Source organism: Photinus pyralis, unplaced genomic scaffold, assembly GCF_008802855.1.
Source record: "Photinus pyralis isolate 1611_PpyrPB1 unplaced genomic scaffold, Ppyr1.3 Ppyr1.4_LG5, whole genome shotgun sequence".
Lineage (NCBI taxonomy): Eukaryota > Metazoa > Arthropoda > Insecta > Coleoptera > Lampyridae > Photinus > Photinus pyralis.
In genome coordinates, this window is record NW_022170596.1 from 33589004 (window position 1) to 33603487 (window position 14484).

A 14484-nucleotide genomic window follows, 5' to 3' on the forward strand; every position below is an offset into this window, starting at 1 on the left:
GGTAGTGGTAGGTACCTCTTACATTTCAAGTTAGCCTTCATCTCAAGCTTTCCTCAAAACGTCCCAATATCTTTTCCAATTGGTATCCATTAAAGGAGACTATTTTTTTCAAAAGGAACTATACCACAATTTTTTTTCGCTATTCGATAGTTTGTCGTGTTCTCTTCAATTTTTATGAGAGATGTCCAGTGTCTAAACCCCGTAGTTTTAGCTTATTCAGTATTTTTCACAAAAGTACCTACCCATACATTAATTACATGTTTAATAATTGTTTATGCAACAGTTGTGGGTCCATTTGCTCCAATTCACTCGTTGGGAAAAGCTTCATTTAGATTTGTAGCTACATCTTATTTCTTGTGTTTTGTAACTTTGAACCTACGAATGTCTGTATCTTAGCATTGGAAGGAAGTTATATTTGCTTCATTTACTTTCACCCGAATTGGAATATTATTTAACCGTGAGAAGGCTAAAAGGGAATTAGGAATAAAAAGTAAAAGTCCCAGTGAGAAATGCAAATTTATTTCATATGTAAATAGAATAGGATCATATAAACACTGCTTTACTTGTATATATTCGGAATGAGGTAATTGATTATGCGTGATTGTCAGAATAACCGCAGGACATTAAATATATATCTGTACAGTATCGAGATGGAATTGACGAAAGCTAGCATCTCCATAGAGCCGTAGCAGCGTCCGAACGAGAGAGTTCCACGAGGTACTTTTGTGAAAAATATTGAATAACCTAAAAACTCCGAATCGCGGAGAAAAATTGGTAGTTCCATTTGAAAAAATAGTTATCGCACTTTGAAATTTGGAAACTTGACCATCTACTTGTGAAATATTACTAAATCCAACTTTCTTATTATCAAAGTGTAGCCTTTCACTCGGATTAAAATTATTGCTCAAAAGTATTTCCTAACTTAAAAAATGGTTCCTTACGATGTATCAAAGTGAAGCTTGCTTATGGGGAATTATTCGGATAAAATTAATAGGATGTTAATTATTAAGAAGTTAGCAAATGACATCGAAACTGTAATGGCCTACCATCTCTAAAATCTAATTTTCTTTTTAGCTTCTACAGTAGGGTAGAATTTAATATTGACAGTGTAACATAAAAGTTAAATTTAAGTAACAGTGTATGTATTAAAGTAGGTTAGGTAAGATAATTTTAACATAGTAAGTAACGGATTCGATTATATCCCGACAATATATGATTAATGAGTCAAGAGATGAGGGAAAGAAAAAGATTCATTCGCTCTCTGATAGCGGCCACGTACATTAATAGAGTGCAATTATTGCGATTTATACGAAACAATTAGCGCTAGAATTTGTTATTTAAAAATCGAGTTGATCCGATAGTTAAGGACTGAGTGAAAGTGTGCCGTAGTAATAAAGAAAACGTACTTACTTCGGCTTGCAGTGTCGGCATCATAAAACTCCCCATTGGTAAATGGACAATTGAATAATCCTGCGTTTTGTTTTTCACGCTCAGCTTGTCTTATAAGAAAATTCAAAGGGCTGTAACTTTTGAACTAGTAGGCCAATCTTGGAACTGTTTGAAATTATGGATTCTACAGTCCACATTCTATAAGAAAATTTTTTTCCGGGTCGATCTGAGACAATTTTTTTTCGGACTCAAAAAAAAGGCAGTGTATAACCTTCCTTTTTTACCAAAAATCGACTGCACCAAAATTTCTCGGGAAAACACTTTTTCTTAATAATTTTAGTGCGTAGAATCCAAAACAATTCGTACTTTTTCGATCAGACTTCTCAATCAAGTTATAGACTAGAAACCAATTTCGAAAGAAAATTCAAAGGGCTGTATCTTTTGAACTAGTAGGCCAATCTTGGAACTGTTTGAAATTATGGATTCTACAGACCAAATTCAACAGATTTGATCTGATTTATTTCATAAATATCTCGGCTCTTTTGGGATACATACTTACCCATCAAAAAATCTTTTTTAATCCGACTTCACTTTTTAGCCGGTCTCAAGCAGTACCTACCTCCATCGCTAGCTATCTAAAACGACGACACTCTTCCGATGCGAAGACCGAAGGAACTAGTCAACTCTGCAATTCTCAACAAAGACCAACATTCTTAGGTAGGACAATGAAATCCTGTCTACACGTTTACTGGATAATCTTATTGTTGTAGGGATGAGTACTATTCACCATCACCACTTCGAATTCGGCGCTGTCATCATCATTCCGGTCCATCCGCCATCGAGGTGTACTCTTAAGGTAGCTACTAGTAGTCAATCAAAGTGACTATATGGTGTTTCACTACTAGTAGCTTCAATTGAGAACAAAATATACGTATCAAGTTATTTATTTTTTAAGTTATCACTGTTACAAGAAGATCTTTGTAATACAAAAAAAGAAACTTATTTCATTTGTTCATCTCTAGAATAATATTATACTGCCCTAACTGCACTTTGCTAGCAGCTGGCACTAGTTCATCACACGACATAGTCTCCCACCCCCAGCAAAAAAACAATGAAAACTGTGAAAGCAAACGAAATTTTTTTAAATAAAAAGAGAATCTATATTTAAACTTTATTATAAATTTCCCAAATGTAACTATTGAAAAATACAATAAAAAAGTTTAAAAATTTTTATTGATGTTTTTTTTAAACAAAAATTTCGCGGGAAAACACTTTTTCTTATTAATTTTGGCGCGTAGAATCCAAAACAATTCGTACTTTTTCGATCAGACTTCTCAATCAAAAGTTATAGACTAGAAACCAATTTCGAAAGAAAATTCAAAGGGCTGTAACTTTTGAACTAGTAGGCCAATCTTGGAACTGTTTGAAATTATGGATTCTACAGGCCACATTCTGTAAGAAAATTTTTTCCCGGGTCGATCTGAGACAATTTTTTCTTCAGGCTTCAAAAAAAGGCAGTGTGTAACCTTCCTTTTATACCAAAAATCGACTGCACCAAAATTTCTCGGGAAAACACTTTTTCTTATTAATTTTGGCGCGTAGAATCCAAAACAATTCGTACTTTTTCGATCAGACTTCTCAATCAAAGTTATATACTAGAAACCAATTTCGAAAGAAAATTCAAAGGGCTTAACTTTTGCTTTCTTTAATTCCATTTCGATTACATTAGCGGCTAGATGAGTAATAAAAAAAGTTCTTATACTAATTACCTGACGGAATCAATGCAACTAAATAACCAAACAACCTTCGTGTGTGATCGGCTGATTCAAGCAAATGATGTTTATAGGTCGATTTCTTTAGGAATATCAAAATTATTGTGTAACTTACCAAAAATAATCGATCACTACTTTTACACGAATCAAAAAATTTAAAATAACATACAGTTATTGACGTGCAGGATCTGGTAACAAATTGATAATACATCTCTCCTTAAAAATGCCGTTTTCTACAGTGTCGTGGTGAAAGGCGGATAACGAAACACAGTAGGCAGTAAGTCTGTCTGGCATCAGTTTCCCGAGTACGGCAAAAAAGGGAAACCCCTGTGTTTGTGCCAGTTATGTTTAGGAGCAGGATGGCATATACTCACCCTGTCGCGACCAACTTCTGCCTCCCGTTCCGCTATGTCCACGGAGGCAGAGGAGGGTATCAGAACAGCTATTTCCGATCGCGCAAAAATCCCTACTGGGAAATCTGTAGCGCCTGTTCCTAGGTTCAATGTCATCGTGGTACCTAAATCCCCCGACGTCATAAAGGCAACCGACGAGACAAAGCCAGCACTCATGAAAGTCTTAGACCCTAAAAGTCTAGGCTTACGATTAGACAAGGTAGTCAATATCGCCATAAAACTTGAATGGGAGTTAAACGATCTCTCCAAAATCCCTGGAGACCTTGTTGAGAAAGCCGGCCTCATCGACAAGTCACAAGACAAAGCCCATTTTGGATGTCTCTGCTGATCTCTCTCCGGAGCAGGTCTCCCAGAACTTTGGTTCTACTTCCGATTAGTAATACAATGCTGCACATATTTGTTGCTTTTATTCATATACAGTGTGTCACACGTAGAACGCACCATTCCCTATGGGAAAGGCCTCCTGGATCCTTCGCGAAAAAATACATTAATTCTGTTTCCCTATGTTCTCCCTGGGGCACACGGTACGTACCCACTAATAAGGCTTAGGGTAAGTAATGAGTAAAACATTGTATTAAATGTTTTCTTTTTCAACTGCATTTCTTACACATTTACCTTCAGACGATCAGATCACGTGCAATTCTGATGTTTTGAGGTGTGTCTGGGATGTGTTGGTTTGATAGTGGCCATACTTGAATTTTAAATCTGTATACACTACTCATATAGTTAAAGATCATATTTTCAAAATTGTCATGACGTTTTTATTGCTAACTTTGAATAAACGCATTTTCTATTAATACAACACTACTGTATTGTCTATTATTTTCTCTTAACATTATAACCCTACGTTTGTTTGCAAGTTTTTTCATTCTCATTTTTGTTTACATTGGATATTTTTGAACTGTATCACACGAAGATAATAGCAAAAGTAGATACAATTAAGTTAAAATTTAATTTTTATTTCATTACCTGAAAAAGGCAGGCGTTATCTACCATGGAAAATTTTCACCAGCGTACATCCATAAAATTGACGTTACTTTGACAATATAGAACAAGCCTATTCTACCCAATGACTTTAGCAACAAACACAGAATTAAATATCTAATCACCACTACATAACTAAAAATTACTCGTAAAGTACATATAACAGAACACTGGTAGGTATCAAAATAAATAGAAAGAAATTTTATTGCACATACAAAAATGGATTTGATTTTTAAAAAATCAGATCAGCTACATGTGGTACCTCACAGTCTATCGTTTAAAGCTAATTATACGGAAATAATCAGATAGGAATGACAATATTCAGTCATAATAGTTACATTACTATAGGTAGCACATATTGTAAATTTATTACGGTGAAATCATTAACGAACAACAATACAATTGAATGCTATCACATGGAGCACCACAGAGAAATTGCATAGAGAGCATACTGTAATATTATTATGAAATTAATTCTACAAACGCCTTTGGAACTTTTCCGCTTTGCTGACCGCGCCTACCTACGTAATAATCTTCATCCATTTTATTTGGCATTTCCTCTACTGTTATAATCTAAAAAACAACAACGCAATGTTGTAACAGTAATATATAAACAAACTTGGAGTGCCCCAAGGAAGTATATCAGGGCCACAATTATTTAATAATAAAACTTAGGTTACTTACTTCATCGGCCATAAGTGTGAGCTCTGTGACATCCTTTGCATCATAGTCATAGAGAGCACGTGCCTTTTGCAATTTCCTCTCACCATTTACCTCTTCCGTTCCATCCAGTTCCAGAGGTCGATATTGCACAGCGCCAGACATGACAGATAAACTATTAAAAATTATTGCTAAAGACTAGCTTTACACATCTAAAACTCCATACTACATAAAGAACCACAAGATAGCAAGCGCTACATAATTCTGCAGTGCATTAAGTAACGAATAACAGTTTTACAGTAATACATAAGTGCAGAATTATGTAATAGTTTAAATAGAAGTAGTATTAAGATCGTGAGTTGTTAGTACGGCAGGAGAATGAAAAGTTGCGTTAGATGTATTGGAAGCAGGTGGCTCAAGATCTTCGCTATTGACGCGTAAAACCGGACCTGGTTTCGTCGAACTGAAACACACGGACATGCCACCAACATACAAAAGCGGAAGGCACACTCAGTTTACTACGAAAGCTTACCTTGCAAGTTCCTGTTGCAATTCTGCCATAATATTCTTGCATTGAGAGTAATATTTGACCTGAGTTTCTACAAACTGATACAAATAGCGTAAGTGTGTAGAGTGTGAGCTTCCAATTCCTTCTAGCAATAACTTTGTTATTTCAGCTTGTCGGTCAAATTCAGACTGCGCGATTCGCAAATCTCGTTCTGCCTAAAAAGTATACGATGGTAGTATTGCTAATTTATCAAACAATAAAAGGGTTTTTCAGTCTAGATGGTAGTACTGTACACAGGGTCCTGCAACTGCGCGTCCGTCTTTCCTAGCTCATTCCTCGCAAAAAAATATAGAAAAACCTTTTGTGCAACTGTCAACTATAGATGGTTGGCAATCTATAGATTTCGAATATATGGTATCAACTTCCTTTGTTTAAAAAGATGCCATACTGATTTAATAATTAAATTAAACAATGTAAAATATGATATGATTGAGCAAAGAATAGTAGTAAAATTAATTATTTTTTCATTTGAATCAAGTAGGACGACATTGTTTTTTAAACAATTAATTGTTTAGTCGATCCATCAAGATTAAAAAAAATTGTTTAACAATCTAAAACTTCAACTTAATAACAAAATTACCAATGTAATGCCGATAGATCGGGAACACTCTGTATAAATACATACAACACATAAAAGCTTGACCTTAGTAACCCTTGGTTATTTATTATTGTATACTTTAGTGTCTAGGAAGAAACTATACATTAATATCCTAGCAGAAAAACAGTTGTGTAGCTAGATTATAGCATTGTTTTGTGAATTTTTGAAGCTAATTTTGTTGTAAATATCATTTCATTTTTGAATGGCAGGAAAAAAACTATTGTAGCGAGTATCCCAGACATCAGGGCGCCATCAAGTCAATAAAAGATAGGTCTCCGGCGACAAGAAATGGAAGCAGATGCGACATCATTCTTCGATATGCCTTCTAGACTCTTCGAGAATGTTTTGGATTTTTTCTAACTTTCCGTTTGATATTATATAAGCAAATTGAAGAGTGGTTAATGAAGTTGAAACATAAATGCCGAAGCGATTATTAGTGAAGTTCACGCTTGTATGTGATAAATTTGTGTACATAATAATATAATATTAGCTCATTTTAATGCTAACTATCCATGGGAAAGTTAGTGCTCCCCCCTCCTGATCTTTATTGTGTAGTGTAAACAAACCATGCTGAACGCTTTCTAAACCAAACAAATCACATGAGTGTAACCACCACACCAAACAAACTTCTGTACCTATAGCTCCACCATTACCACAATTTTTCCCTTATAGAATAACAAAAATATCTAGACCAGAAAAACCCTCTATCGCTACTGAACATCTAACTAGATGTACCTGCTCGAGCATTACTTCAGGTGGAATTCCATCCTTCTAAATGATAGCGTACACAAAATTAAAATTAAAATTACACGAAACAACAAATTACTAGTAATGCCTACCGTTTGTGTTCCCAACAAACTCCTCGCTTTCCTAACTCTATTCTTGCAGGCGTCCAAATCCAACCTGCATGCAAAATTAAAATTAAATCATCCGATGAAACCTTCAAAACATCACCTCTTAACTTCCAGTAGGTTTTTCTCTTTAATTATCGTCTTCATTTCGCCCTCCAGAAACTTTTGCAATGGTTGAGTGTAACAGAGACCAGCAGAACCAATGAAATCTCGCTCTGTTTGACCCAACTTCTGTTCGCATTGTCCGACTTTAATGAGGGCGCTTCCGTACGCCGTACCCGGTCCGAATTCATTACCGGCTTCGATCATATCCAGCCCCAAGTACTCCAAGTTGCTTAGCCGGGATGGCCTCTTCTTTTCAATCTTGTCAAATATATAATCCTCGATTCGATTGCCGGGATTTGGTACGAGAATTGCTTCGGTGTTACGAAGGATTTTTTCTGTACATACTTTTGTCATATCGGCGCGGTTCCATAAATTTTCAAAGTGAGCGTCCAACTCTGTCTTCTCGGAGGTGCCTAGTTTCTCTTCCGTGTACTGCAAGTGAATAGTATAATCATTTATAATGGGGTTTTCTACCGATGACTACCTGTACAACCCTACTTATGGCAGCACCTGCATCTTTTACGATTTTTTTTACATTGAAATCCATTGTAAATGCAATTTCTTCTATTCTATCATAGATTTAACGAACTGATTTTAAAGTAATAGCATTACGAACTGAATTTAGCCATTAATTTATTGATTATTAAAAATGACTCATAAAACAAGTGGTGGCATACAGTGGGTGGGTGGGCTTTAGCTGGTGGTGGTAATTGAAATATACGCAATTATTTCAATCCTTGATTTCCTGCACATCTTCATCCATAATTTGGTAGACAAGTCACATAACACGAAAAGTAATTTATTCAAGTAAACATAAATTGATTTTTGCAGTGAGTAGACTACCCCCACACTGTTGTGATTGATTATTTTATCTGTGTCTATGGCAGAGCTCAGAGCATATCACTTACACACAGTCTGTTCTCTGTGGTTAGAGTGCAGCAAAAATATGTACAAGGGGATTCACAAGTTTATTCACCCAAACCCAAAAATGCAAAATTCCTTAACACAATATTCTATGCACACTGTCCCACGTTTTGTGCGTCACGGATACAGGAGATATCGATTTTTTTGATTTTGGGTTAGCACTTAGTAACGCCTGTGTGCACACAATTCCAATCAATTTCAATTTTGCATCATGAGTTGTGCTCGTTTTGCGCCATTTAGCGTTTTATGCGTCAACCCAGATACGAAATTGGGGTTACAGCTTAACACTAAGAACTCATGTTTTCGATTGACACCAACATTTGCAAATGAATTGTGCTAGTTTTGTGTGGTTCTGTTGGCACAACTACACAATATAATAAATAGTAATGTCATATATTAAAAATATCATTAACTTGTCACTTGTATATTGAACCATTTGAATTAGTAAATATTATTAATTGTATCCACCACGCCGCGTGGTTTGAAATAAATGTCTAACTGTCTATTTCAGCAGAATAATTCTAAACCTTTTCTAGAACCCGCTAGGGTTTTTGCAAACGTTGTAAACCCTTTACAATACTATATAGACCTTACTGGAACAAGCCATTGCAAGGGTATCTCTAAAGAGTCTCGCGAACACACTTCTTAAGATACTTTGGAAAATACTTGAAGCATTCAATCGGTTTTCACGGTGTTTTTTCAACCCAGCATATTGGTGAAAATTCAAGAGTCCCTCAAGTTCTTAAGTGAAATTAAAAGCGCTCCCTAAGCAATTCCTTAGGATATGCAAGCTTTGAAAGCACTTGAAAGGTCTGAACAGTTATAGTTTTGAAAAGACGCTAGAATACTTCAGAGGTATCTTCGAATATTATGGCCTTTCTTCAATTGTTCAGTACCTCTGTCTGGAAAATAAACTATTAAAGTATAATCTACCAAACAAACTGGAATACCTTGAAACCACTGGAAAGATGTTCAAAATTGTTGTATGTAGCCAGAGTACGTTACGACAGTCAGAACATATAGAGTGGCGCATATGTCAGTTTCCCCATGTAAACGGATACCCTAGGCGGTGATCCAAACGGGTTTGGATTGTCAAATCACGTTCCTTCGAAGTGTGATCTTATGATCATTGATTATACACACATATAATCAATGTTATGATCATGATTGCTAAAATAAAACAAAACCTCATAGAGAAATTGACGTATGCACCACTCTGTACGAGAAAACGTCTGTGGTTATTGGCGGTGGCCCTATAGCTGCATCCGGTGCTTTAATATACAGGGTAGTGCAAGTGTCAGAATTTCTACTGTATGGCGTATATTATAAAATACAGAATAAAAAATAGCACTATTTTAAGTACATATTTCAAATATTTACCCGGCTTTACAGGGTAGTGCAAGTGTCAAAATTTCTACTGTATGGCGTATATTATAAAATACAGAATAAAAAATAGCACTATTTTAAGTACATATTTCAAATATTTACCCGGCTTTTGCAAGAGAGGAGATCGTTTCAATTAAATTGAAGAATATCATATCTTCAATACTTAGCTTTCACAACATTGCATGTCGCTGTAACATAACCTCACTATCACTCTTTTCTTAAAACTTGTTTATTAAAACTATTATGAGTGCTTTAACTCAAAATGCCTCACACGATGAACCTAAGACGCAAATTCAACAAAATTTGGAAGACGAAGTCGTACAGGATATATTGAAGACAGGAACTGACCTACGACAGTACTCAAAACAAATCGAAAAGGAATTGAAAGAGGTTGAGAATAAGTCGATACAAGACTACATTAAAGAAAGTCAAAATATTGCGAGTCTCCATAATCAAATTTCAGCTTGCGATCAAATTTTAGAACGGATGGAATTTATGTTGCTCGATTTTCAAAATGACTTGGGAAGCATTAGTAGCGAAATTTTGTCTTTACAGCGTAAATCGGTCTCAATGAGTCAGGAGTTGGCAAACCGACAAGCCGTACGGGGACAACTCAGTCAATTCATTGACGACATGGTTGTGCCTGAATCGTTAATAACCGGTGTATTAGATTGTAATATTACAGACAAGGACTTTTTGACTCATCTTCAAATTTTGAATCACAAATTGAGCTTTGTCAAAGAGCAGAGTTTTAAGGAGTCAAAGTCATGTTTGGACGTTAAAGACATTTTGGAGAAATTGAAAATAAAGGCCATGTCGAAAATTCGTAGCTATCTATTGGAGCAGGTGTACAAGTTTCGTAAACCCATGACCAACTACCAAGTGCCGCAGAATGTGCTCTTGAAGCACAAGTTTTTTTACGAGTTCGTGTTGTCGAACGAACGTAATGTTGCACAGGAGATTTGCAATGAGTACGTCGATACCATGAGCAAAGTGTATTTTTCGTACTTCAAGTCTTATTGTGGGAGAATTATGAAGCTACAGTACGAGGAGTGTGCGACAAAAGATGACTTGATGGGTATTGAGGACACCGCCTCCAGAGGGCTTTTTCATAAAACTTCTCTTAAACATAAAACCACAGTGTTTTCTATAGGAAACAGAGGCAGCGTGTTGGCACAGCAATTGGAAGAACCTATAATCGTACCTCACGCTCAAATGAAGAATCGTGTAATAATCCGTACGTTGAAATTAACTTATTTTGGTAACATAATGAATTGTAGTACCCATTCGAAGCGTTGTTTCGGAGTGAACAGTATGCGATGGTTGACAATGCCTGCCGAGAGTATCTGTTTGTTAGCGAGTTTTTTATGGTACGAGGACCTCAAGCGCTGGATCTGTTTAACTATATTATGGGGAAGACTATTGGCTTATTAACTGTTAGTACTTTTTTTTATGAAGGAGTGTCTCATGTCTTGAAACTGTGTACACCATTTTTCTCTTTCGGAAATTATGGTTTTAATGCTAAACCACTGTTATTAATTGCTGACTAAATTGTAAGTTTGAAATTAGTTTACAAAGAAACGCCATTTGCCGATCATAAACCCGTTGATGTTACAGGGTGGAATCAAGTTTGTTGTTACTATAATATTCATTCCAGGGCTTATATCAGCATCTGAAAAAGAAACCGCCTTTTAATACTCAACTTTTACTGAACAGTTCATATAATTGTTCAAAAATGTGGTACACTACTTCCGTGAGACCTCCTCATTTTTTATGTTGATACAAAGTAAATAAGACCTGTTTTAGAAAAATTTGGAAACCTTCGTCGCCGAATGTTACGATATGATAGCATTGTTCCTTTGCTTCCATTTAATCCTTCGTTATCAATTAATGTGTCACAAAAGATGCGTCCCTGCCCTAGATAAATATTGGGAAAATTTGCAGGCCATTATACTGCCACGATTCGAGCAGGTATTTCGATTGAATATCAACAGCATTAGAGACTGTGACCCCACAAAGTTTAACAGAGAAATGGGACCTCACTATGTAAGTAAATCATCCGATTGGTTGTAGTTTGATGGTCACTTTTGCAGATAACACGTCGTTATGCAGAATTTAGTGCGGCCTTAGTCGGTATAAGCGAGAATTTCCCGAACGAACTAGTTAATAAACTCCTGGCAGAATTGCAAGAGGAGGTCGAATTGTTTATACTGCGGATGGCTGCCATTTTTCCTCAGCGCAAAGAGCAATTGATCTACCTCATTAATAATTACGATATGGTTTTAAATATCATAATGGAGAGAACGAGGGATAACTCAAAAGAAGCGGAAAGTTTTCGCAGTAGATTAGCGGTGAAAAGTGGCGAATATGTAGAAGAGATACTCAGTCCTCACTTTGGTGAAATGATGCAGTTTGTCAAGGAATGCGAGCACCTGGTCGAAAAAGGGCAACAACAGCAGTTAAAGAAGTACGATGCCAAATCGTTGAGTTTAGTTCAAAATTTCTCTAGTACTTGGAAAAAATCTCTGGAAGAGTTAAACCGTGAGGTTGTCATATCATTCCCCAATCTCGTTACCGGATCTAGCCTACTACAGCTGGCGTTAACACAGCTGGTGCAATACTATCATAGGTTTCATAAGTTACTCACGCCAAACACAAGAACACAATTAACAAATATACATCTGATTATGGTGGAATTAAAGAAATATAAAACTGTTTATTAAGCCCATTATTTATAGATAAGTTTAGATAATATTTATAACTCTTATTGTTATTTGTTTCATATTCTGTAAGTATTAGAATACCTAATTAAATCAATGAGATGGTCTAAATTATACCATTTAAACCTGCCCTGTTGCTAAAATCCTCAATACAATAATTAGGCACATTACATTGAAAGAGGATGCAAGATTTCTAATAGTATATTACGTCAGAAAGTTGTCATAAGTGACGATTACAGGCGAGGAGAAAAGTTGGATTCCCAAACTATGGGTAGGGAGCAAATATTGAATTGACCTACTAGGAGAGTAATATGTTTGATACTTCATTCAGCTATTTATAATTCCCAAAAATGTTAATAAACTTAAATTACGGGACCAAAATTTAAATTTTTTGTTGCATGAATCGAAGCCCAATCAACTATGGGAACCACTGGTCGATAGAATTTTTATTCAATGATCCTTTGACAAGATAGTAAAAATTACAGTGATAATTAGGCTTCGGATTTGTATGCAGTTAAAAACGTTAAAATATGCATGCATCTATGCACAATAAAATGTCAAAACATGTAGTTTAAAAAAAAGAACTAAAATTAAACCTCATGCATATTAAGAAACAAATCCTGCCTGACTTTAACAGTTTATTAAATAATGTAAAAATACAGAATGAAAGGTTTACTTCTTCTTAGATACACCAACAGTACGTCCACGACGTCCAGTGGTCTTCGTGTGTTGACCACGGACACGTAAACCCCAGTAATGACGCATACCTCTATGCGCACGGATTTTCTTCATTCTTTCCAAATCTTCACGCAATTTCGAATCAAGGTATGAAGACATCAACTGAAATACAATTAGTTAGCCACACACAGAAAGTTTCAAATGTATGTGTAACATTATCAAAAATGGAAACAGCACATAAATTTTAATGCTTCACGGATTTCTAACTGATTCACATAGTAAAATTTCTGTTTTAAAGTTTCCATTGATGATGATAATGTTATAATATTGCACAGGCTACCAACATGTACATTACAGAAATGAGATGTCGTTTTACTGTGCCACTGAGAAAGAACAAGACAAAGAACTGATTGAACGCATTGAAGAAGTTCTTCACACAATTAATCATGTTCTCAACATACCTGATTGTATTTTCCATCGACAATGTCCTTTTGTCTATTAAGGAACCAGTCGGGAATTTTATATTGACGAGGATTGGACATAATTGTAACAATTTTCTCTACCTCCTCCTCAGTACATTCCCCAGCACGTTTGTCTAAGTCTACATCTGCCTTCTTTAGTACGATATTTGCGTACCTTCGACCCACTCCCTTGATGGCGGTTAATGAAAACATAACCTTCCTTTTACCGTCGATATTCGTACTCATGATACGAAGAATATGCTGGAACTTCTCTGGTATTACGAGCGACTGTAAAGAAATATGCTGTAGTTTTGTACATTTTTTTTTAGGTTAGAAAAATGTTAGAAGAATTTATTTCGGTAAATAGTCTATAAAAAGTCACAGACAGAAAGTCTAAACGTTGGCAAATATTAAAACATAGTCGATGACTTTGGTATTTTCGGATGAAAAAGAATTGAAAAATAAAATTAAAATCCTTACCATTTTGATGCTGGTGTCACTTTCAAAAAGAAAACTGTCAAGTTTAATTTTTTTGACCGAACCAGTACCGGGTTACGTTCAACTTTCACGCGATAGGCGCATTCACCAAACATACACCGATTGCAAGTAGTTTCTCATTGGTGCATTTACATGAAATTGCGCACGTTGGCATTACATTTTTCATGAGGCATTATTACATGCAAAACACCCATTCAGATGCATTTTTAGTTACGCGCACTTCAAATAAGCGAACGCCAGTGCATTCTCCATTTTTCGATTTTTTGCCATAACAAGAAACTTAAATTATTAATTAATGGGCCAAATTGTCAATGTTTGGAGCGTTGTATCTCGGTAAGTATTGAACCCACAGAATTGGTTCTAGTCTCAAATTGGAGCAATTTTAGTCTACGTCTTTAAGAACGCGTATAGGACATGTTTTTTTTAACAAAGCGCATAGTTTAGAACTTATCTTGAAAAAGATGAAAGAAGCGCGAA

General features: G+C 35.7%; 3 protein-coding genes and 1 long non-coding RNA gene across 7 annotated transcripts; 2 read left to right on the plus strand and 2 right to left on the minus strand.

The window, feature by feature from the left end:
• Positions 1–1856: 1856 nt before the first annotated feature.
• Positions 1857–2402, plus strand: LOC116172429. Its single transcript, XR_004145657.1, has 2 exons — positions 1857–2106; positions 2160–2402. It is a non-coding gene; the product is annotated as an uncharacterized LOC116172429 (long non-coding RNA).
• Positions 2403–4512: 2110 nt separating this feature from the next.
• On the minus strand, positions 4513–8227 carry LOC116171400 (endophilin-B1). 4 transcript variants are annotated; one of them, XM_031488210.1, is made up of 7 exons: positions 7825–8221; positions 7339–7772; positions 7224–7287; positions 7120–7155; positions 5751–5941; positions 5243–5393; positions 4513–5131 (listed from the first exon to the last, which is right to left on the minus strand). In XM_031488210.1, exons 1-7 carry the CDS (start codon positions 7885–7887, stop codon positions 5021–5023), a joined length of 1050 nt encoding a protein of 349 aa, XP_031344070.1. In that variant the 5' UTR covers positions 7888–8221; the 3' UTR covers positions 4513–5020. The 4 variants fall into 4 exon arrangements, with proteins under 4 accessions (XP_031344070.1, XP_031344071.1, XP_031344072.1 ...); XM_031488211.1 differs by lacking the exon at positions 7120–7155 and having other exon boundaries at positions 7825–8219; XM_031488212.1 differs by lacking the exons at positions 4513–5131; positions 5243–5393 and adding an exon at positions 5409–5681 and having other exon boundaries at positions 7825–8227.
• Positions 8228–9658: 1431 nt separating this feature from the next.
• LOC116171040 (vacuolar protein sorting-associated protein 52 homolog) lies at positions 9659–12481 on the plus strand. Its single transcript, XM_031487685.1, has 4 exons — positions 9659–10877; positions 10931–11086; positions 11457–11696; positions 11744–12481. Exons 1-4 carry the CDS (start codon positions 9894–9896, stop codon positions 12371–12373), a joined length of 2010 nt encoding a protein of 669 aa, XP_031343545.1. The 5' UTR covers positions 9659–9893; the 3' UTR covers positions 12374–12481.
• A 513-nt stretch (positions 12482–12994) lies between these two features.
• On the minus strand, positions 12995–14098 carry LOC116171041 (40S ribosomal protein S18). The gene is made up of 3 exons (XM_031487686.1): positions 13990–14098; positions 13510–13797; positions 12995–13210 (listed from the first exon to the last, which is right to left on the minus strand). Exons 1-3 carry the CDS (start codon positions 13990–13992, stop codon positions 13043–13045), a joined length of 459 nt encoding a protein of 152 aa, XP_031343546.1. The 5' UTR covers positions 13993–14098; the 3' UTR covers positions 12995–13042.
• Between the last annotated feature and the right edge of the window lie 386 nt (positions 14099–14484).